This window comes from Diuraphis noxia, unplaced genomic scaffold, assembly GCF_037042655.1.
Source record: "Diuraphis noxia isolate RWA-SAM2 unplaced genomic scaffold, SU_Dnox_SAM2 contig0007, whole genome shotgun sequence".
Taxonomy (NCBI): Eukaryota; Metazoa; Arthropoda; class Insecta; order Hemiptera; family Aphididae; genus Diuraphis; species Diuraphis noxia.
Genome location: NW_028301717.1, coordinates 266,163 through 290,182, shown reverse-complemented (window position 1 = coordinate 290,182; position 24,020 = coordinate 266,163). Strand labels below are relative to the sequence as shown.

The 24,020-nt window shown below is 36.1% G+C and overlaps 1 protein-coding gene across 2 annotated transcripts in view; it reads left to right on the top strand.

Moving 5' to 3' along the window:
- Positions 1–24,020, top strand: part of LOC149054311 (uncharacterized) — a 62,162-nt gene that overhangs the window by 12,367 nt on the left and 25,775 nt on the right. The window contains exons 3-4 of one of the 2 annotated variants that reach the window (XM_089230245.1): positions 14,156–14,716; positions 22,116–22,261. In XM_089230245.1, coding sequence (XP_089086371.1) covers positions 14,156–14,716; positions 22,116–22,261 — 707 coding nt within the window. Of the gene's footprint in view, positions 1–14,155; positions 15,050–22,115; positions 22,262–24,020 lie in introns of both variants that reach the window. The other variant, XM_089230244.1, reaches the window with a different exon arrangement.

The window sequence follows — 24,020 nt, the reverse complement described above, 5'->3', positions numbered from 1 at the left end:
ATTAAGATATTTTGTTTTCGTCAATATATGCTTTCCACGTATTGTCCATATAGGTATAGGTACCTAATATTTATTGCTCGGCAATGCATTTCATTACATACAATATTGTCAATATTACCTACATTGTATATAATATATATAACGCGTCATCATCGATGGCCCAGGATTGGTCTACCACAGACGTTTGTATTTTTATAAAAAAAAAACAACACTTTTCATTCTATATAGTATACATACGCCGTTCTTGGCTCGAGTCCTGAATAATAATAACGTGCGGCATGATGAATATATATAAATGTATATATTAATACTTCTTGGATAAGTATAATATAGGTATTACGTTCCTACCTACAACTATATATAAAACGGGCTAACCCGTCTTTATGTATATATTATTATTATATATGATACACAATATAATATACTTTGCAAAACGTTCTAAAAAATAAAATAAAACGCTCACTCAGCATATATATATATATATATATATATATATATAATAGATGTATTTAAATTCGTACATAATATGTGTATGTGTGTGTGTGTATAAATGTGTACCTATATAACTATAAATATACCTAAACCACCGGCCATATCACTGCAGCTTCGGCCGCGAATGTTTCTTGCTATGGCTTTTTTTTTGTTATTATTATTCCAGCGGCCGGGCCCCGCGGCTAGAATACGAGAGCTAGAACTCATATAATACTAGAGCGATTTTTATAGACAAAAACTACACATATTAATGTTATTAACATGGTTGTAATCGTTGTGCTTAGCGTCTTTTCGAGTACGACGGCGGCGTATACCTACGTATCTGCTACAGAGAATGTATTATTATTATTATATAATACATAATAATATATAATATACTGTAAATGTACATATATAATGAAGGTGTAGGTACGATTATTATTTATAATTATATAGTTGGTATTATGCGGTTTTACAAAAACCGATTTGACAATCCGATAAAAATCACTGCGATTTACGCCACGCATAAACGGTCGGTAAACCAAATAAACATTTTTTTTAACGTTTTGTACCTAATCAATGTGTTCAACTACACCGAGATAGGCAACATACTCGACGCAGGTATCTTTATACAGGAAACGTGCAATATTCAAAAACAACACGCATTTTCGTTTTCTCCAGTGTTATATACTTCCTGTCCAGATTTCGTGTTTTCTTGCCTGGAAATATTATTATGTCCTCATCCTATTTACATTCTATATGTAAATAATGTATTATACTGGTCCTGCAGAGTTCAGGGTTTAAGACTTAAAGCATTAAAAAATCGTATTCATCACTATTCATCGTAACCATTTAAATTTAAAAAAAAAACATTTAAATAAACTAAAAAGGTTATCCATCCTCCCCCCCCCCCTTGAACTACTAAAAATAGGTCTCTTTTCTATTTTTTTCTTACGTTCTAAAAAAATGTCGCAGAAATAAGGTAATGCCTCAAGTCCTGAACTGATTATTCGGTCATCGTCTGCGGTCTACTACTTAATTATTTTCTCAGTTGCAATTGTCCGTGTGGTCATATAATATAGTTATGTGATGTGTTGGTAGAACTAGTTATACAGTACAATATACACATATAATATAGGTGATATATAGGCTAGTTAATGTTATTTTATGTATAATACGGTACAAAAACTAACATAATAACGACAACGATTACAACTTTGTAATTTTTGGTGTAACCGATAATGTTCGTGTCTTTACTGTTCGTTCGCCTCTAGGCCCGCGCGCACGCGCACCGTAACTATTAAAATAAAATATCAGCCAACGCCGTCGTCAACCGGGCGCGCGGAGACAAGACAACAAACGGGGTCGTCGCGCGCGCGCGCGCGAGCCGCGCTTCACGCACTGCGACGGCGGTTGATTAATCGACCGGTCTCCGAGGGGCACAACCGGCTTGCTCTCACTCCGACGAGAACGCGGCCGCCGCGCCGCACGTCTCTCGGAGTTTTTTCCACAATAATATATAATATTATAAATAATAATACATGTCGTCCTAGCTCGCAGCTCTGGCGGCGCGCATTTGTCGCGCGCGGCCGCGACAGTCCGGCGCGCACATTCCTGTCCGTCGGTCTCGTTACGTGCCGCGCGCACGTTTATACCTCCTGCCCCGGAAGAGCTCGGTACGCGATTGGTCGATCCCGACGGTGCCCGGATCCCGGCCTCGGTGGGGGAGTTCTGTCGCAGTGGTCTGGTGGTGAGGGGGACGTCTTGACGTACATAATAACAGCACAACAACGACGACAATAACGTAACATATTTTGGTGGCGTCTCTTCTGTTATTTTTATAACATAATATTCCCCCTCGAGAGGGCGGGTCCGCTCTTACCATATCATCGTCGAAATGTGCCGTGACAAAGTACCGCGGTCTCCCCGCGACTACTTAGACTTTTGTTCTTTGTTCATAATGCGATGAACACCGGAGGTATTGTTATCGTTATCATTATTCTATTGTCATTAGCGAAGACGACTGCAGCTAGCGGTTGAAAATTGGTACATAATATATCCTATATTATAGGTCATGTGCTAAGCCGGATTCATAGCTACGAGTGCGTCGTGTGTCGTGTCGAGTAAATTACCATACCTTTAAATTACGATATGTGATCAAATTATACGATTGCAATAATTATTGGTACGACTTATGGTAGGCACGAACATGATTATTTTGGTGTGGTGCGAAATACATCGGCAAGAGTAGTTTATTGATAACGTGCCTATAGACACGTTCTATCTTCGTGGTATATTAAAACTGTTTCTACATATGTACTGCACTGACTTTTCCCCTGTTTTTACCGAAATTTCGACACTGTAATACGATGATGGTCTGTAATTATATATGTATAATATGTTATGAGATATAGAGAAAGCCGTGATGAAAAACCTCCCTCGCCGCGGCCTGTAGCGTGCGTACAATAACTCAGTATATTATATTACTACATTAACTAGTCGTCATCGCAATAATAAAATAATATATATTTTTATCGCGAAACAACAATATCCCCGCGGCCGTAAGTTCATTTCGTGTAAAAACTTTCGCCAAAAACTTTTACTCGGAGGTTTTTTTCATTCTATTCGTGGTTTCTTATAATAATAATTGTTATTATAATTTGCCTACTTTTGTGCACACTCAATTCGCTTGTCGTCTGCACACGATTTATCAATTATACACGACGTGGCGGCTTTTTATTTGCTCGTCACCTATACAATGTTATTTTTAATTTTATATCGCGACGAGCTAAATACCTATGTTATAATATAATTATTATGTCATAACTTGTATTCAAATAATAGTGACGTTTTATCCGCAGTATTGCAATAATAATATAATAATACAATATGTCAATATGTCAATATATTATGTTTTTTTTTTTTTTTTGGACGCACGCAGGAGAGTATTAATAAAAACAAAAATTGTTTATTATTTGTTAGAACAATATCACTCGTATATAATAATATATTATATACATCGCACTCGCACGTATGAATAAGTATACGTACATAAACCTAATTATACGCAAGCGGATACGGCGTGTACGTACTTTAATTATTACGACGAGAGTATAGGTAACTTATTTACCCATACCTATATTAATACTACATATTATATTATCCTGTTGTGCGTGCGCCTGTGTAGAATTATTATACCATAGGAGGTACCTATAACGTTATAGTATGCGACGACCTTCTTATAATGTGCAGCAGTATCGCAGCGGTCCTTGGGCGTTTGGTCGTTAATTCGAATAAAAAAATACGAGTATAAAACAACAAAATATCTGTATTTTTATGATTATGATTATTATTATTAGGTATCTGAAATGGTGGCGGCGGAGCTGCAGCGAGCGCTAATTAACAACGTTTTACAACGACATTATAATATTGTTATTATATTATTATTATTATAGGCGTGTGTGTGACTGAGTGTGTGGATTCGCTCGTATACACAGCTTGAATGTGTATCGTGGCCGAAGTGTGTCATAACGGCCAGCGAAAATCAGTGTGCATCGTGCGCAACGTCCAAGAAAAGTATACAGACGAATTTCGCGATGTGTCCTCGCGACGCAATACAACATGATATTAATTTTTTTAAGCACATGATAATATTATGCATTTTACTATGCAATATATATATAATATATAACTAGGTACCTGCGGCGGTAACGGCCGAATAATTTATAGTGATATATTGTCGATAAAGAAACAATACCTCGTATAATTCCATTTGAATCAGCTAACTTATATTTTCATTTATATTATTATACCATTGCGTAGTGTCCTGGAAAATTGGCTTTTCGGACTTACGACTTACGAGGTATGGCCATTGGACACTGCTATTATATGTAGGTACTATGTTGCTTCTTCACGCCGATATTATATATAGTTTATACTAATCGGATTGGTATTGCACTAAAACTCGGCTGGTCAGACGGGACCATTATACCACGTTTGGTCTAACCATTATATATACACACTAAACTGATATATATGTGTAGTTATATACTTACACTACACGTATATTTCGTATGATATGTTATTCGATATGGTAAAAACAATGCCGAAGGTGGTAACAACGAACGGCGGCTCGTACGGTTCGTGTGGAATGCGTGGCCCATTGTTGTGATCGTGAGACTGTGGCACCTTTTGGTCGTTATTTGAATTATAAATCAATTTGAACATGGCCGGAAATACCGTCGCCGACGAAAAAATAAACGCCCCGCGCTTCTTTCGGCAGCTACTATTCCACACACACACACACATATATAGAAGCTACTACATACATATACATATATATACATATATATATATATAACTATTGCTCGTCTTTATATAACATATACGCGCTTAAACTTTGCCGTTGTTATTATTTTTCTTCTTTTTCTTTGCGCATATTTTAATAATATATAGTATATAGTACCTACGTCTATTATACATCTTATAATATATTATTGGTATATAATAAAAAAAAGTTAATAATATTAGTATATTGTATACACACTGCTGCAAGAACGTCGTATTTAATATAATATAACGTAATATTTCATTTCATTTATTTATTTATTTTTCATAAGAACGGTTGATGTCGCATCGTTTTTTTTTCGGCACCTTTGTCCGCGTGATACGTCGTAAATATTGTGCGCACACGTCGTGTTTTTTTTACAATTTTTCCTTACGACTCCGTCACCGTATATAATATACATTTTTTTTTCATTATCATTATTAATTTCCCCGACGTTTGTCGGCCACGCAGGCATATACGATATACACATAATAATATATATCGCGTGCGGTTCGCGGTTGGCCCGCGCGCCCGTTGTATGTGTCGCGCCAACACGAAGGGCGTAGGCTTTGCATGTACATATATTATATTATTTCCTTGGGACGGTGGCGGCTTCTTTCCTCTCTCTCTCTCACTCTTTCTCGCTCGGTCGCGCGCGTTACTCGACCAACACGACGAACATAATAATAATAATAATAATAATAATAATATATAAACGCGTATACACACACACACATACTTATACCTACCTACCTACTATATAGGCCCGCGCATTAATAATTATTATTACAAACGTATACATGGCGGGAAAAAAAATAATGATAATAAAAAACGAAAAAAACGAGGAGAATTGAAAATTATGTCACTGCTTTAAGTTGTCGTTGGGTAAAACAGGTATCGCCGCCACAGCAGCCGCCTGAGATGCTGAGTGTCATATACCGACCGGTGTGTGCTTGTGTGCGAGTCGTGTTTCGGGTATAATAATATACCTGCGAAATTCACGTCTCGGGGTGGGTGGGGGGGGGATCGTATTAGTTTCGACGTCGTTATAATATTATTATGGCAGAACGTAACGGGACGTGTGCACGTGGTGGCCCGCAAGACCCGACGGAACTCGTGGAATTGTAAATTCGTATGGGTACATACATATTATTATATATTATGATTAATTTTATGTTTAACGTTTTTTAGCATAAACGTAATTACGATCATATTATAATCTACTTCATAGTTTTGATCGGATTTATGAGTGATTACTGTGATTTGAACATATGTTTTATTTGAGATGACGTTGCACCCGCAAGTGTCGTTTTAAAATGTACAGCTTTAAAAAGGTCATAACTAATTTGAAAATTATAATATCAATAAAACCTTACGCGGGGACCCTAGAAATTAACTTTATCTTTCAATTTTATGATAGTTAAATTCACTCTAATATCAAATCTAACTGAAGCACACTACTATTGAAACAATAGTGAACGAACATTTGCTATGTCGTAGTGTCGTACGCGTGTCAAAACACACGCGAGTGCGATGTCTTCCTAATTTTCTTGATACCTAATAATATATTATGATAATATCATCGTTTCAAAGTCAATAAATGTCGTGACTATTGGAACAAATTCTATAATGGTCTAATTTCTATATAGTTGTACTCCATTTATTTGGTTATTCTGACATTGCATGTATGGTGACTGTCAAATATGTGTGCATTGAAAATGCAATATGTGAGCATAACATTATAATATGATTTGAATAAACAAAATATGTATGTGGTTGCCGATTTAAATGTGAAGGTACAATCCGAGTAAATTGCGTGTGTAACAAAATATCATTGTCGTCGTCAAAGCAAGCTATAATTATTGCAAACCTCGCGTCGTTAGCACTGCTGCAGATTCGTAATATATATTTATCGGCAGGTATACATTATACAAGCAATATTTATGCGGAGGAAATTTTTTGTTATTTGCATCGACTATGTATATATAATATTATATATATAGCAATATGTAGTTCGTATTTTGATTTTCAAAACACATTATGGCGTATTTTTTTTCCTATTGTCTCGTGTTGAAAAAAATCATAATATAATGGGCGCTTAGGTATAGGTATCTATCTACTTTTTTTTCCATTATTGTTGTCAAATATCTTTCAAGGATTTTTCACCCATTCGGTGGTGTGCCAATAGTACCTATATAGGTATAAAAATATTTTTTGTAACCGCACTAATGGTACCGGACGTTTGCCGGCTGCAGCAGTACTGAAAACGTGTCGTTGGCGTGTAGTGTAGCGTTGCTTGCCTTCGCGAAATTGAAAACAAAATGTTCTATTCGCGGATCGTTTAGAAGTCATATTATTATCAATATACGCACACATCATTTGTACAGGTTAGGTTAGGTTAGGTACACTGCAGTAATAACGTGTCTGTTTTATATATCACACGAGATGGCGCATGCATAAAATATGTGATTCGCATTGGACAGCTTAGTTATTTTTTCAGTTCTGAATTAATTCCATACGTAGTTGAAAAAAAAATCAAAACTATATAGGTATTGCTAGAGAACAAAAAAACTCGTACCTATATTTTATGCAGAATAACCACGCCGGACCAATAACACATTATGTATAGGTATACTATGTATAATAATATAATATCATGATCTTAAGGGGTATATAACAACCGGTTTATGCGTGTCTAAAAGAGCGCACAGGCGTTTGGAATACAAATTATTATCATTCAGGAAGTTCGAATCATTCTCCGTTTGACAGCTTCGAATTCCTAAACAAATGTTTTGTGCGCGCATTCGTGTATGTGCGCGTGTGTTTCTGTTAGTATATATTATAGGAAATATATTTTTATGTGAAATCCACCAAAGTCGTTTTGATCAGTTAAAAAAGAAATTATAAATGTTTTTATTTTATTTTATTGTCCTTAATCTCTATGACGTATGAGCGACTTTTGTATGTATTGGTGTTAGGTATATAGGAAAACGATTAGCTCTCAAAAATATTGAAATCGATTAAAAGTCGTCTGATGCTGCTCATCGTTTCATCACCGCGAACTTAATATCATAATAATATTTTCGTTATCACCTTTATTATCGTAGGTACACCACGCACAGTCATCGTCTCATCGAGTCTAATACTATTCTTAACTGCATAAGCGCATATAATATTGGATATATAAGATGTGATTGTGTGCAGTGATGTGGTGTAGCACAGCACTATATAGCTATAATATATGCTATATACGTTGCATATACCTACAGCGTGGGCGATGCTGCAGTCGTTTGGGACCTGCTTCAGACACACGGGGTGTGATATATTACGGGTTCGGTTTTGGTATTATTATTATTAGTTTTTCTCTCCGCGTGCACCCGAGGCGAGTGTTGGCGTTACAGACACATATAATATAATATAATATATTATGTGTATGTATATTTATACGTGCGTGTGTGTCTGTCTGTATATACTTGGAATATATATATATATGTATGTACGTCGGCGGGCGGTAGCTAATTTGACTAATGGACCGAGGCTTCGGGAGTGACGCGCGCGTGTCAAAACTGTACGCTCCTTTTTTATTATTATTATTTTTTCCCCTAAAATGTCTCTCTCCCTCTCTCTTTGCCCAACTCTATCTCTGTCTGTCTGTCTCTCACCTCAGCTCCACCTTCTGCTGCAGGTCTTCGTCAACGTTGTTCGGCTCAACGGCAGCACCAACAGCACCCGTCCGTTCAGACGGTCTTTGTACGCCGCGTCCAAAGACTCAATTAGTAAATTGACAGCCAAAATAAGTGTCTGACGCAGTGGCGAGCTGATAGTTTTTCGACACACGCGTACAACACCTATCTACGTGTTTAAATATTATAATGTCATATACGTATAAGTAGTATACGCGTTATAGTATATAAGAAATATTATAATATTATTATTATTATTATTACACACGAGACCGAAAACAGACGTGCGCGCGGGTTTTAAAACCGTCGGCTTTGGTATGAACGGTTTTTTTTTACTAATATATTATTATTATTATTTATTGTATATAATATTATTCATATAATGTATTATTAATAATATTATTATTTTCGAATATTTTTTCTCTCGATTATAGTATACACATACCAGGACGTTCTAATGTAGTATTTCATACAATTTGTATTACTATATATAGACTTCATATCGCGCGAGTTATAAACGACTTTTTAATATGTGGCGCATGACATCTTCTCGATATATCCTACGCCGCCGGTCCGCGCTTTGAATCGCCAATTTCTCACGTAATGAAGACCAAACGACGGATATATTATTATATTGTACGCGCATAATAATATAATATAACGATTATTTTTATTATTATTATTATTATTATTATAGTTGTTGCGCGTACGTGTAGGACCGAAGCCGTCACTTCTTCATTAATATTATACGACGTACGCGTGTACGGTTTTTGATAATACGTGTATATGTGTGTGTATGTGTGCAAGACACGTCATTAGCGACAATTTTCTGACTCCACCTGTCCACCTCCAAGCACGCGTATATCTTTAGCCGGCTTGTACATACCTAGAGGTACCTCCGAATTGCAGGCCCGGTGCAGCGATTCACCTGTTTTTTAATTTTTTTTCTTCGTTTAGATTAAAATTTATAAACATTACTATATGATACAGCCGCAGCGTGTATTGCTCGAAATTACTATTTGACCGACACCGGTCGCCTGGATTATTATTCTCGTCCTTAATAATTGATAACGAAACAAAATATTCTAAAAACGGATTATCCATAATAATATACATTATTTGTTTTCTATAAATCATAATACCTATTTTTTCATATCTATACCGACTATGTATGCATGATTTTAATATAGTGCAGCTATCATCGTGTGAGAATTTCCTCGCGTTTGTTTCTACCATAACTATATAATAATAATATGTAACCGACCGCCACTGATAACCACTGCTAATGAAAATAACTACCTACTGCTGCAGTACTAGCTGTATGTACCTATATTATATGCGATGCGTTTCGAAAAACCGTTAACCGTTTTAATAATATAATATAAACGATTGATAATGTCACGAAAATACATTTACTAGGCTTGTATGCGGTTGTGTAGTCTTTAACTTGGACATGATCATTAGAATCCCGATGTGTGTATATTATGTATAAAAAAAATACAGTGTCCGCCAGACTTTCTCGATTTTACTATCACTTATACGTACGCCAGTACTTATAATAGTTACGCCTATACATAAATATAATAATATATATATAATATATATATATTCTATATGAAAAGTCCATTACACAGAAAAAATAAATAGTAATAATAATAATAATAAAACGCATTTTTATTGTCATAAAAACATAGTTATCTTATAATATAGGTACGTTGGATAAGAAAAAAAAATACAGCTACGGAGCGCAGAGACGGTTAATTACGAAACGGCGTAATAAAAGTGTATAATAACATATAGAAAACGTTCACGATGCATACACAGTACACACACATGCAAACAGATACACTACTCGCGGGTACACGATTCGAATACTAGTACGCACAGGTGGTTTAGAAAATTCGATAAATTAAAAAATATATAACGCGCGTTATAATAATAATAATATGATATTCGCATTACGAATGCGACAGTTGTGTTTGAGGCGAGAACTCGTTTTTCAATACACTAGCTGTACCTATATACTATTGCTATATAATAATATAATGTATTATTATTATTATATTGTACGTTATTGGGAGGTGTCCATGAATAGTTGTTCGGTTGTGTACGTGATCGATTGCCCGAACATAGCGACACGGGTATTAATTTCTAAACATTTATATTTTATCGATTTACACGAAGTCCACTGTACATGTCGTCGTCGTCGTCGTCGTCGTTTGTTTTAACACGATATGACGCATACGCTCACGATATTTTTGTAGAGTCGTTGTCACACACAGGCTGCTCGTTTTCGGAGATTAATATTCATATTACTTTATTATAATCCGACCGCCGTCGTTGATTAATCGACCGAAATAATATTACATTAGCATCATCAAGGCGGTCGCGTACGCCGAGCAGTGATCAGAAACCAAGAGAATAAAAATCAATCCGATGTTACGTAAACGGTCGAGTGTTTCACACGATCGGCTGCGATTAGCGCCCCCCCCCCCCCCCCGTTACGTTTCTCGCTTAACACAATATCATCTTAATAATAATATTATCGCTATTAGATATCGTTATGGATTGTAATATAATTTAGGCCGAACGGGTGACTGTATTAGGGTGGTGAGCCAGGAAGCTGTTGCCCTGGGCGGCTAATATAAAAAAAAAAAAAATGCAAAGTTTTAATCCTCGCATAACTGCCATTCGTTTATTTCCAACAATTATATTATATTTTGATAATTTATAATATAATACAATAATTATCAGCATTAATCATACACCGTAAACATCTAAAAAAACGTCGTCTTCGGTATTATGCGATGATATATACAATTAAATAAGTACTATATTATTTTGAATCACAATTTAGAGTGAGAAAATTTAAATTTTTGTAATTTCTTCTTGTCCCTGCACAGTGGACAATTATTTCTAAATATACGGTCCTATACAAACTGACGATGAGAGTCGCGTTTTGTGGATTTAATCCTATTAACGGGGCGATTTTATTTTTGGTAATAATAGCCGTCGCGTGATTACAACATATGCACAGTATTTCATTACGAGTTCGCAGGTCACATCAAAGGCGCATAAAATTATTTTCTCGTTGTGGTGTGTTTAAACAACTGTATAAACGTTTCGCGCGGTCTTCGAGGGGGGGGGGGGGGGGGAGACGTTCAATCGTGTTTTGTCCTCTCCCGCGGAGACTTTTGGTCGCGTTTTCACGAGAGCGTTTCGATGGCGTAGATAACGCACGCGCTTTGTCCTCTCTCTCTCTCTCTCTCTCTCTCTCTCTCTCTCTAATGGCGCTTTTTCTCTTCTCGAAATGTGTATTACGCGCGCGCGTGTGAACGAATAAAAACGCAGCCCTTTATCTGTGGCCGCCCATCTTCAAAGAGGTCGCGTACACTCGTACCGCACATAATAATAATAATAATGTATAATATTGCGCGCGAGTGTAATAATATAATATGTCACATCGTCGTTATTAATATATTATTATCATTATTTTCCGTAATTGGACGAGGGCCAGAGGCCGCGATCGTTGCAAGTTTCTGGCACACCCTGTATATGCGCATGAACGCGTCCCGTTTTGACCGAGACAATTCGTTTCGGGTCGCATAATAATGCTTAATATAAATATTATATATAATTAAAACGTGATGTTATACATACTGTAAACGATTTTTATGCTATATTATATTTACGACGACTGAAAAAGACGAAAGCGGAGACGAGTAGAGTATAGTGACCAGCGTGACGACCTCTCCACGAGACGGATTTTAATACCTTTTGCTCTAGACATCATCATCGTCGTCGTCGTCGTATACAGTTGTGCGCTTAAGTATAATATTAATATGTATAATGTACACACCACTTACAATTGTGTGTACCTATATAATATATTATTGTCGTTACGTAAACGACGATGTGTATGCCTAGTCAAACGGTGAATGGCGCGCGTTACGCTCGGCCAGGGGCAATGGCATCGCGATAAATCGATTTCAGCGGAAGAAAAAAAAATATGGCCAATAACGTAATGCACACGCGCGCGCTGCTGCTGATGTATTATTGACAGAGGTGCAAACTACTTTATGTGTATGTCTATCACGTGATATTATATAAATACCTTTTTAACTCGGCTGGTGCAGTACGGCTAAGACGAGAGAAACGGAGATCCCGAGGCTGCTCGCACGCATACTACAATAGTATTATACCGGATGATCCATTTAACGTGAGACGCATTATTTATTACTCGTATTTCAAATTATATTAACGTCTTTAAGAATTATACTATTTATATCATTAACGTTTTTAAATAATTGTTTTCATTTTTTTTTTCTATTAAGTTTTTCAATGTCTAAAAATGAAAGTTTGGGCAAGATGTATTTAAAGTTTAGAGGACGCTACGTCGACACATAAAATTTTATGAGGGATAATTTCACTCTAATTTTTAAACTAACGGAGCCATAAGTGAGCTGTTAATCGTACAATTTGGTAACTAGGTACGCACTTGTAAGACGGCGACAGAAAATGTCTTTGTAGAATACTTTTAAGACGAGCTATAAATTGAGTGGAGCCAGAGGACCCCGCAAAATGTTGGACCGCTACTCTGCTCGTCTAAACTTTAAATGCATTTAACTAAACTAACTGTACGGAATATATGAAGATACAAATGTGTGCGTCGTTCGGAAGAGTAAAAACGATAGAAATATAATTTTTTTCTCGAAAAATGTTATTTTGTAACTACTTCTTTTAAATCGTGTAAAAAAATATTTTCAATAACGTTATTGATTTATGGAATAATGAGTGTCTCGCGTTAAATGGATCACCCCGTATAATATGTATGATGCATTTAATATGCACGCGTCGATTTATCGTCGCGCCTGATCTGCGAAACGCATAAATTATACGCTGTGCCGCGAATTTTATTATGCATTTATACGCATCGGTATTAGGTATATACGACACGTGTGAATAAATAATAATATAATAATATTATTATAACATAATAACGACTATATTTCGCGGCGGCAGGTGGTAAATGACAAATTGTAAATTTGCAGCCATTTATGATAAACAATAAAAATGTATACCATTTATATGTAGGAGGTATACATCAATGTGTGCTTATTGCTCGGAGAAGGAGGACGTCGTAATTACTTTTATTGACTGAAACGGCGACGGAAGCTAGAAACTGCATTCAAATCGGGTGAATGTAGCTAAACATATAAAATCCTACAATATTGAATTTAGCGATTAACAATGACTTCAAACTCGTTGCCCTGAAACTATATATAGTGATAAAAATCTTCGTAGGGATCGATGAAACTATGTATCACCATCATAACTGCATTTTACTTTCCTTTTTTATAAATCATAAATGTTTTCATATACCTATATAACCTACTATTAATTGTTTTCATACTTAAATTTTTTTTCGGATATACCTATGATGGCTAGTACTGCTAGTAGTATATGGTATAGCCGGTATAGGTATATAATATGTAATATATGTATAATAAATCTATATATCTTATCAAATGTTAAAATGATTCAGCATTATCTGTGATGTAAAATAACAAATAATATATAATATTCATTTTTTTCACATCACCATAATTTTGAATAATAATATTTAAACCTACATAATATATAGGTACTGATTTTTCGAAATTTATTGTTGCAGGATCGACGAGAAACATGTGTAGGCCGTCTCACTTTTCTCATCCTGCTGCCGCCTGGCTGAACGGCGGTAACAACAACAACAACAACAACAACAACGGCAACAATCTGTTAGACACCAAAATGCAATCGTCGTCACCCGGTGGCGGTTGGTATTCGTCGTCGCCGACGGTGCAGGACGACTCGCCATCGGCGGTCGCCTCCTCGTCCAAAGATATGCAACATTCCGGCGGCGGAGGAGGCAACAACGGCGGCGGCGGAGGACATCCGATGTTCACGTTCCCGCCGACACCTCCCAAGGACAGTACGCCCGACTCTATGACCACCGCAACGACGACGGCCACGAGCTCGTCGTCGTCGTCTTCGTCTTCGAACAGCGCGGCGGCCGCGGCGGCCGCTGCGGCCACTGCCTATTCCATAGCGTCCATGGGCGTGTTCCTGCACCCGGACAACCATCAGGGATGCGGTGGAGGAGGCGGAGGAGGTGGAGGCGGAGGCGTCGGAGTCCAGGACGTGAAGCCGTCCATGCTGGTGTCCGGTGGCTCGTCGTCCAAACAGCGCGAAGGTACCTCGTCGTCGAGCGGCGCCACGTCGCCCGGCAGCTCGACGTCCGCCTCGTCCTCGTTTAACGCGTACCACCTGAACCACCATCATCACCAACTCGGCGGCGGCGGCGGCGGCGGTCAACACGAACCGGCCGCCGGCACCGCTGCCCCGACGTCCTCGTCGTCCTACACCCATTATCCCTATCATCACCACCATCACCACCATTCGGCCATCGCCCCCACCGTTTTCTCGCCCGCCAAACACCCCTCGTCCTCGTGCCATTCGCCCGGCACCAACGCCATGAAAAACTCCTCGTCCTCGTCGTCCAGAAATAAGTCTAGAACCAGCGCCGGTAAGACCATTTTGCCCCAGACACGCATAATAATAATTAACCGCCTATTTAACAGTCTAATATATAATATTTTAATAACACGGCAATAATAATAACCATAACATTGTGTAGATCGAATATTATAATAATAATAATGATATATGACAGCACTAGAATATTTTAACATTTTTTACATAACATAATATACTAACGAATAGTTAATCTTATTAATATATTATAATCTTCCTCTAACACTGTTAGTCGCTTCTCTATAACTATACTTATATATATACATATTTGCAGAGCTGCATAATATATAATTCATTTCTGCTTACTTTACAGTTCATCATCCGATGTTATTTTTTGCTTATACTCATCATCTGACATCTACACAAATACATAACATATAAGGTACTGAATACTTTAGTTGCACTCCCTTTATCCTTATACAATATGTATACCTAACAATTTTATTATACACTTACCAATACTATTTCTTTGACTATTTTGTGACATAAATATTATAATATCTATGTGATGTGTATATCTTTACATATAATATTATATATATATAATGCGAAATTCCAGTCACAACTTACTATTTAACTAGTACTTAACCTATACTACATTATTGAATATACTAGACATTAGTGTACATACCGGTTATCATAACGAGCTATCGTATTACCTCAAGTTTGTCGTGTATACATATTATAATAGTCGACCCGATCTCGCACTATTAGAGTTTTCGACTTAAAAACACGCGCAATAACAAAAAATACATACAATTATATGGGTGCGGCGGCGTTTCGAGTTGCACAATTTTCGCGAGCAAAATAAATATAAAATTATTCTAATTCCGTCTCCGGTATTGTATAAATTTATTTATAAATAGTTTTTATAATATAAGTTCACTGTTTCGAATTATTATATATCCGCGGTCGAGTGTATATTACCACAAATTATTATGGTCGTTAATTCGAGATTAATTGCACGTTAATCGTTTTTTATCGCTTCGCCGTCGACGCAATGTATGAATTTTTTTCGTTTAATACATATTTCATAAATTCTCTGCGACCATATACCTTCGGTCATGACATTCCAACATTAATACGTAAAATAGATGAACGTGTTAAATGCGAGATTATAAAAATTCACCAGTACCAAGTCGTGGATTTTGTATATATTATATAAAAAACTTGCATTCGTCAAAGGTTTCCGTCCACGTGCGATAACCATACGATTTGAATTTACGAATAAACCCTCACGTTTATTCATAGGAAATTAATAGTAATTATATTTTAATCTCAAGATATTAAGCACAATCGTTTACAATAATATGACAAAAGTCTACGTTTATTTTACCTCGATTTAATAATAATTGTCGAAATCGAACAAATTTAAATTGTAGTATAGTTAAGTACTAACTCATTTACATACCTATAATATAACATATTATACGGTATTATTTTAACATATTACTACGATAATTGATTTATGCTGTTGACTTTATTACTCGTCCAAATGACTATTAAATAATTACTTATCTATATATAGTTAATTTAAAATATTCAAACAACATTAACGACCGCAAACACACACACATTGACAATTACACATACACAAGGTACACACTATACACAGTATAAAATCCAGAGATATCTGGTCGCGACGTCTCCTATTAAAATCTCTAAATTAGTTAATCTTGCATTTAGGTATAATATTATGATGTATATAAACCTGCTATCCGCACATCTACGTGGGTATATAATATAATATTTATTATACGATATGTTTCCACTCATGTCACGAAATCGAACAACTTTTGAACGTCTAATTTTATTATATTAATAATATAATAACGACGTGTGCGCGTAGTCTCGCGTAATGTCATCAACCCGTCTCGATAGATATTCGTCAAGGTTGCTTGTTGCAGCAGCAGCAACAGCTTAGGTACCTGCGCTTTGCCTATCATTGTCGTCATAATATTGTAATAATATCATATAATATTATTATATTTACGGAGGAGGAAGAGGTCGTTATGAACGATAAACGCGTTTTTCGTGAAACTGACATGTACCAACAACAGCTATTTCGTTTTCTAGACCTCCGTCCTGATGACCGATAATACACTGCACATGGCGAGGTTTAGCCGAATCATTTAATATTATTATTTTAAGTTAATTTTTCCACATTCTGTAAATAATATTATTATGGTTAATTAAAATTAAAATAAACTCATTATCATAATATACTTACCTCGATTGATCGTGCGTGTCGGTACTCAACGTTCTGACGGTTAATAAGATAGTGTCAAATTTAATATTTATAAAAATCCCAAATAATACAATACGCACGGTTGTCACCGCAATAATATCATTATAGTACTTACGCTTAAATACTACGGGTATGGATATACATAATTTATATCCGCACGCTGACCATAGTTTTTTTTTTATTCTTCATTTCGAATTGCGTTATTACCTCCACGCGACACTGGAGCGGCCGCCATATTGGCTGCGCGGGTCGCACGTTAATGGTACCTACTTATATACATATATATATACAATGCATCGGTATATTATATATGTATACCGACTGAAGCATGACGATTTGCCGACATTACACACACACACACAAACATACGACGTAAATAACATAATTTTACAGCTCTCGTCATTAGACATACAATACAATACATTATTTTTCCTCACATGATAACAACACCCCCGCGGACTTAAAATATTATTATTACTATACTTCCGCTTTAAAACCTTTATGTATGAATTATTATGTATAGAGGTACTTTTTCTTTGCTCACTGCAGTAGGTATATTATACAAAAACTAACAACATTATATTAACATGGCGTTTGGTTGAGGGGTGTTTCGCTTGCTGAAAACTAATTCAATAATAAGACGCATTGACAATATACCTATATAGTATAAAATATTATATTCTTTTTGTGCGCTTTGGCGACGCCATTTCAATTCTAAACGAGGCCGATATAATTCTTACACGTTATATACACAAGCGTAATAACATGTCATAATAATTATTGTTTGCTTACTTTTACTTTTGTCTAACTTAATTGTGTTGCAGCGATGCATTTATCTTAATCGGTTTGATGTTTAAGCATGAAAAAAGTGCTACCATTATAATTTTATTATAATGCACCGTACTGTATTATACGACTGTTATTCATACATTTTTATCTAAGGCCAATATTATCGTTTAAATTGTTACTTTTCCTCCCTTCAAATGGCGTTCCCAGTCCCTGCACTGTTGTCAAATATCTTTTATAACATAATATGTTCTATTCTATATTTTAGTTTAATATAGGTAATATGTATGTAATTGGGTTAAGTTCGCGCGCGCATGCTCGAAGAAAAAAAAATATACTACAAAAACGACCTCGACTCGAGTTTTGGTTGAAATGAGTCCTTGGCCCGGAGTTCTGTATACGCGAAGCGTATATGTTTATAATATTGAATAATGAATAATATATAGTATACATTATATAGGTATAAGTGGCCTATACGTAACGCGCAGGCGCGCTCCAATTCGTTTCCTGCGGAGAAGAGACCGTAACAACCCTGCTGTACGCTGCGATCATATAATATATTGATAAATCTTCGTCATTAAATCGATCCTCTGCAGCGCACACTGATATTATATATATCCGTCGTATACAGCACATCGTGTACGATATCGTAATAATATTGTATTATCCTCCGGCGCATAATATGATAAAATGAAAATGGACCGCCTGATGCACTTTTCATGCGGTTCCGCCACGTATAGTGTTTAGTGGCGAGTTTTCTCGAGGCGAGATGAGTGATGCATATTTTATTTTCAGCTTATCGTCGTGATGTGTCGTCTGTGCCAGGGTGAATTTCGCTGTTTCAAATTTAATCGCATCCCTCCCGCCATCACCACACGACCTTTTCACTAAAAAAATTATAAGCGTTCCCTCGACAGTCGGACAGTCTATATATTTAATACATATCGTGTGTATATCTATATCATAGTCTCTATAGCCGCTGGGTTTAGCAGCGATCGACGTCATTTTACGACCAACTGCGTTTTACGATCCTCTGGATTACGTTTTCCTCTTTTATTTTTTGCAGTTGGACTTGTTTTTTATCGTCCCTTAAGCCCAGTCGAGTTGTTAAAAACAAAAACTGGGTCAGTCATCGTTATTCTACTAATTTCATACATACACACACACGCGCGCGCACTGCAAACAACATTTATCTTTATATTTATATGATTGAATGGCATGAGGGGTGCGATAACGGTTTTTTCTTTTCGTTTGGACGGTTGATCCTTAAATATACCCGTTATATATATATATATATATATATACGTGTATACATTCGGATCGGTTAAAAACTCAATTTTCCAAATGACCAGTTGCCCGTAAATACACTTATTATTTCTATATATATATATATATATAAAGAGAGAGAGAGATATCAATTCCGAAAGAGGGTATTCTTCGGAGCCGGGTATAAAATATCTTTAAGTAGATTGGAAATAAAATCTTTTACATGAGTGTGTGTGTATATACACAACAATGGACCTTCTCGTTTATCCACAAACCTTACACTCGGTTGACAGCTAATAATATAACGACGACGACCCTCGCAAAAAATAAAATAAAATAAGACTCTTGGAGTCTTGAGTGAAATAAGTAAACATATATAGGTACCTATAATATCGTACACGCACACTCGCGCGCTACAGTAGGTGTATACATATTATATATATATGTATGTGGGTATTACGCGCGCACAATATAATTTTCGTCCCGGCAGCAACTCGTATACATGTGTATGTATAAAATATGCATGTGTGTGTGTGTGTGTGTGAGCTCGCGCGCGTATTCCAATGGACATTCCGGGTAATGATACGCTATACAGTCTAATTAGCAGTGAAATTTACATACCGACGGTCGTTTCTAGTGCCCACGCATCACGAACTGTATATATATTATATACATCGCACCGTTGTTGTCGTCGTTGTTGTTGTTGTTGTACCTATTATTTATTTTATTATTATCATTTTTTTTCTTTCCTTTTTTCGTTATTATTATAGACGTTATACATTGTTATACCTGTAGATATATACAACACATACAATATTACAACCATATAGGTATACCCGTTCCGTTATATACCATACATATGTATAACAATTTTGTTATTAGGCTTTTGGTATATAGTCGCAATAATAACAGTATATACCTTCCTAACTATACCGTGTGCACGTATATAATAGATATAACAGATAGTTGCAAAAGTTCGAAATGAGATTGCTGCGGAGAGATCCACACACGTGGTTATATATACCTATACGTATATATTGTGGGCAACTGCAACGCGGCGTTATATCTCAGAGGGACGAGTTGGTACAAAAAAAAAAAACAAAAAAAGAATATATATGCGCGTAATATGTGCTCTCTCGCGCTCGTAATTACCCACAATACGTACGCATGTGTGTACATTATAGGTGTAAGTATCCATCCATATATACAGAGAAGTTCGTGATGCCGGGACGAGATAATGGCCGGGTGCCGGGTTATTATTGTGGCTATTAATTTGGAAAGGAGCTGCTGTTGCTGCTGCTGCTGCTGCTGCTTCAGCAGTGTGTATAATAATATTATAATGTGTGATATGAAAACAGCCTATTTATAACGTGAAATCGAATACGATAAATATAATATAATATATACGCTCGCTGATCGTGTCCTGCAATGTGTGTGTGTGTGTGTGTGTGCGCGCGCACAAGTTTATTATAGAGTATATGCAAATAACATATATTACATAGAAAAGGGATTTTTCGTTAACGTCCGACAGATCGAACACAACAACACTGCGTGCATATAATATTGTATTTATATATTGTATACATACCTAGATCCTATAATAAATTATAATATTGTATAGCTGAAGCGGTAATATATGTATGCGCTCGAGACGAGGTCGTTGTGTGCCAGTATTTTTTCTTGGAAATTATTTTTTCCGTTTCTTTTTTGGCTTTCACACTGCGAAACGCTTACATACATCTTACCTATATTACAATATACCTACTACCCATATCGGTTCAGCATTGGCACGACGTGTGGTTAAACGGTTTTCTCCTCCTCCGGACAATGGCAGTGCGCGATGACGTGCCGCCACACCTTTGACGCGTGTGCTTAACGTAATTAAAATATATATATATATATATATATATATATATATATTTTTTTTTTTTAATAAGAAACAATAATTATTTTGACTTTTAGTCGCACGCCGTGTGCGTGATCATTTTCATCTATCGCTTGCTCTCTCCGCGATAACATAATGGTAATATTATAATAGAATAATCTGTTAAAATCGATATACGGAGTCGACCCGTAATATAAATATTACAATCATAACATAACCACACTATTGCTGTTGCTTTGCCGATGTATCTGGAAGATATGACATGTTAATAAAAGGTCTTATTTTAATGTAAAATTGTCAAATCCTCCTAGTATATTATGCTGTATATATATTATACGTATAATAAAATATAATATTGCGGGGATTAGAAAAGGTTGTTGGTACAATAATTACAAAAAAAAATTGCCTAATCGTTTGAATTAATCAAGTATCTGCAGATGATAAATTATTATACCGACTATACTATATATTATACTATATAATATTATTGCAATATACCGTTATTGTTGGAATATTATTTTCGGTACGTCGTCGCGCGACACCCGGAGGATGGGGGGAGGTCTTCTGCTCTGCGGTCGGTCATTATCAAAAAAAAAAAAAAAAACATTAAAATTGTACATGCCACTCGTCCAGGTGAGAGACCTCCTTTGGCGGGGTTAATATGCATTACATATTATATTATATTATCGTATACTGCTATATAACATGACGTATTTATAATGGGTAGAGGTATATAGATCGGTGATGATGTAGTGTACAAACAGATTTGGGACATTCTGCTATGCCTACTAATAACATATAATAATAATAATAATATGTACACGATTTTTTTGTATTTATACACGTGTACGCGTTTGTGTGTTTGTTTTGCAGAAGGACGAGAGTGCGTGAACTGCGGAGCCACGTCGACTCCATTGTGGAGGAGAGACGGCACCGGACACTACCTGTGTAATGCGTGTGGCCTCTACTATAAAATGAACGGGCAAAACCGGCCGCTGATTAAGCCCAAGAGACGTCTGGTGAGTAATATCGCCACCATTGTTCGCTTTTGGCGCTCGTTATATATTATGTACCCGAGCTCGCGTGTATATCATCATGTGCGAGCGTGATGTGTGTGTGTGTAATATGCACAATGAAATTATTGTTCTGTCGTGTGCATACGTTTAATATATATAATAATATAATATATATTTACCCCGCGTTGGAATTTAGACGCGAATGGTTAAAAAAGAAAAAAAGAAATTTAAAAAAAAAACAAACGCGACGAAAACACGAATATCATCGATCCTGTACAATATTATGTGTTTTATTGAATTATTATGGTGCAACCCGCTATGTGGTACCTATATATATATATAGTTATATCGTTATTAAAATACGTGACGAAATTTTACGATAATCCGCCCGCCGCCTACCCACGTGTGCCTCTAACGAAGGTCGTCGTATTTACCTGCGTTTTTTCTTCCAGTATAATATACTTTTTTAGTATTATACTCTCTAAAGACAATATAATATATAAATACATTATGCGTTATTTGTATAACTGACTGACATACGTCTGTTTTGCCGTTTGCAAAAAATGTAAATTCGTTCTCTCTTCAGACTTTAGGTATATATTTTATGTTCCACGTGCCGAACGACAAAAACAAAGTCCTAATTTGTAATATATCTGCCATTATCCCCCTATCGACACCACACACACACACACGCGCGCGTGCGCACAATATGTTATTTCCTATTATATAATATTATTCTATATATATATTCAATATGCACATATAAATTATGTAGAATTTATGAATAAATTGTCTGTGCGCGAGTTTCAAATAAACCGTCTGTTAAGCATAATTTAAAATATAAAATGTTATATGCGTTGGATAGCATGATGGCGTAGTATATAATATCCTATATATTATACGAGTAACGACCCGACAGTCGTGCGTCTAAAAAAAAGCGGGAAAAACGATACGATAAAAATTCATCCCTCCACCACCTGCGCGTTTATGGTACCTATACAACACTTTTATATCGCACTTTTCTTAAAACGATTATGGCGACGATAGAAAGTAATAATATTGCGTCTTGCAGTACCTATATATATATATACTTGGTCGGACTTCTGATTCAATGTGTGTAATATTTCGATTTATCTCTTCAGTACAGAATTATTATGTCATATTATATTACCCTCGCACCTCTCCTATACAATATTATATTTTCGGGTGAAACGCGACCGACAGTCAAAGGCGAATGTGGTGTATGGCGTGTATCGACCAAACTATGGCGGTTTAATATAATATATATATATATATATTGTATTATGTTGTATTTTTTTTACACACTTCGCGAATATATAATATACGATCGCGAGGAGGGGGGACGCACACACACAAATACGCATTAACAAAACCACGGAAATTAAAAAAAAAAAGCAAACGTAATCATCGCGCTATACACTATTCGGTAAATAGAAATCGATGATTTCAACCGACACTGCCACCACTACGGCCACGCCAGAACCTCCTATATTATATTATATTATATACATTATACCTATTCGTTACGATATTGATTTTTCTGTCTGATACGCTGTATATACGCAACTATATAATATATATTATAGAATACATATATTTTTTCTACGTTTGCGTGTGTGTAGTATATATAGTCCCCTGTATATAATATATATATATATATAGCACTGCGTTTCCTATATGTATTTTACTCGGTCGCGCGCCGGTGGGAAAGCTGCACGAAAAACGAGGGGCGACAGCTGCT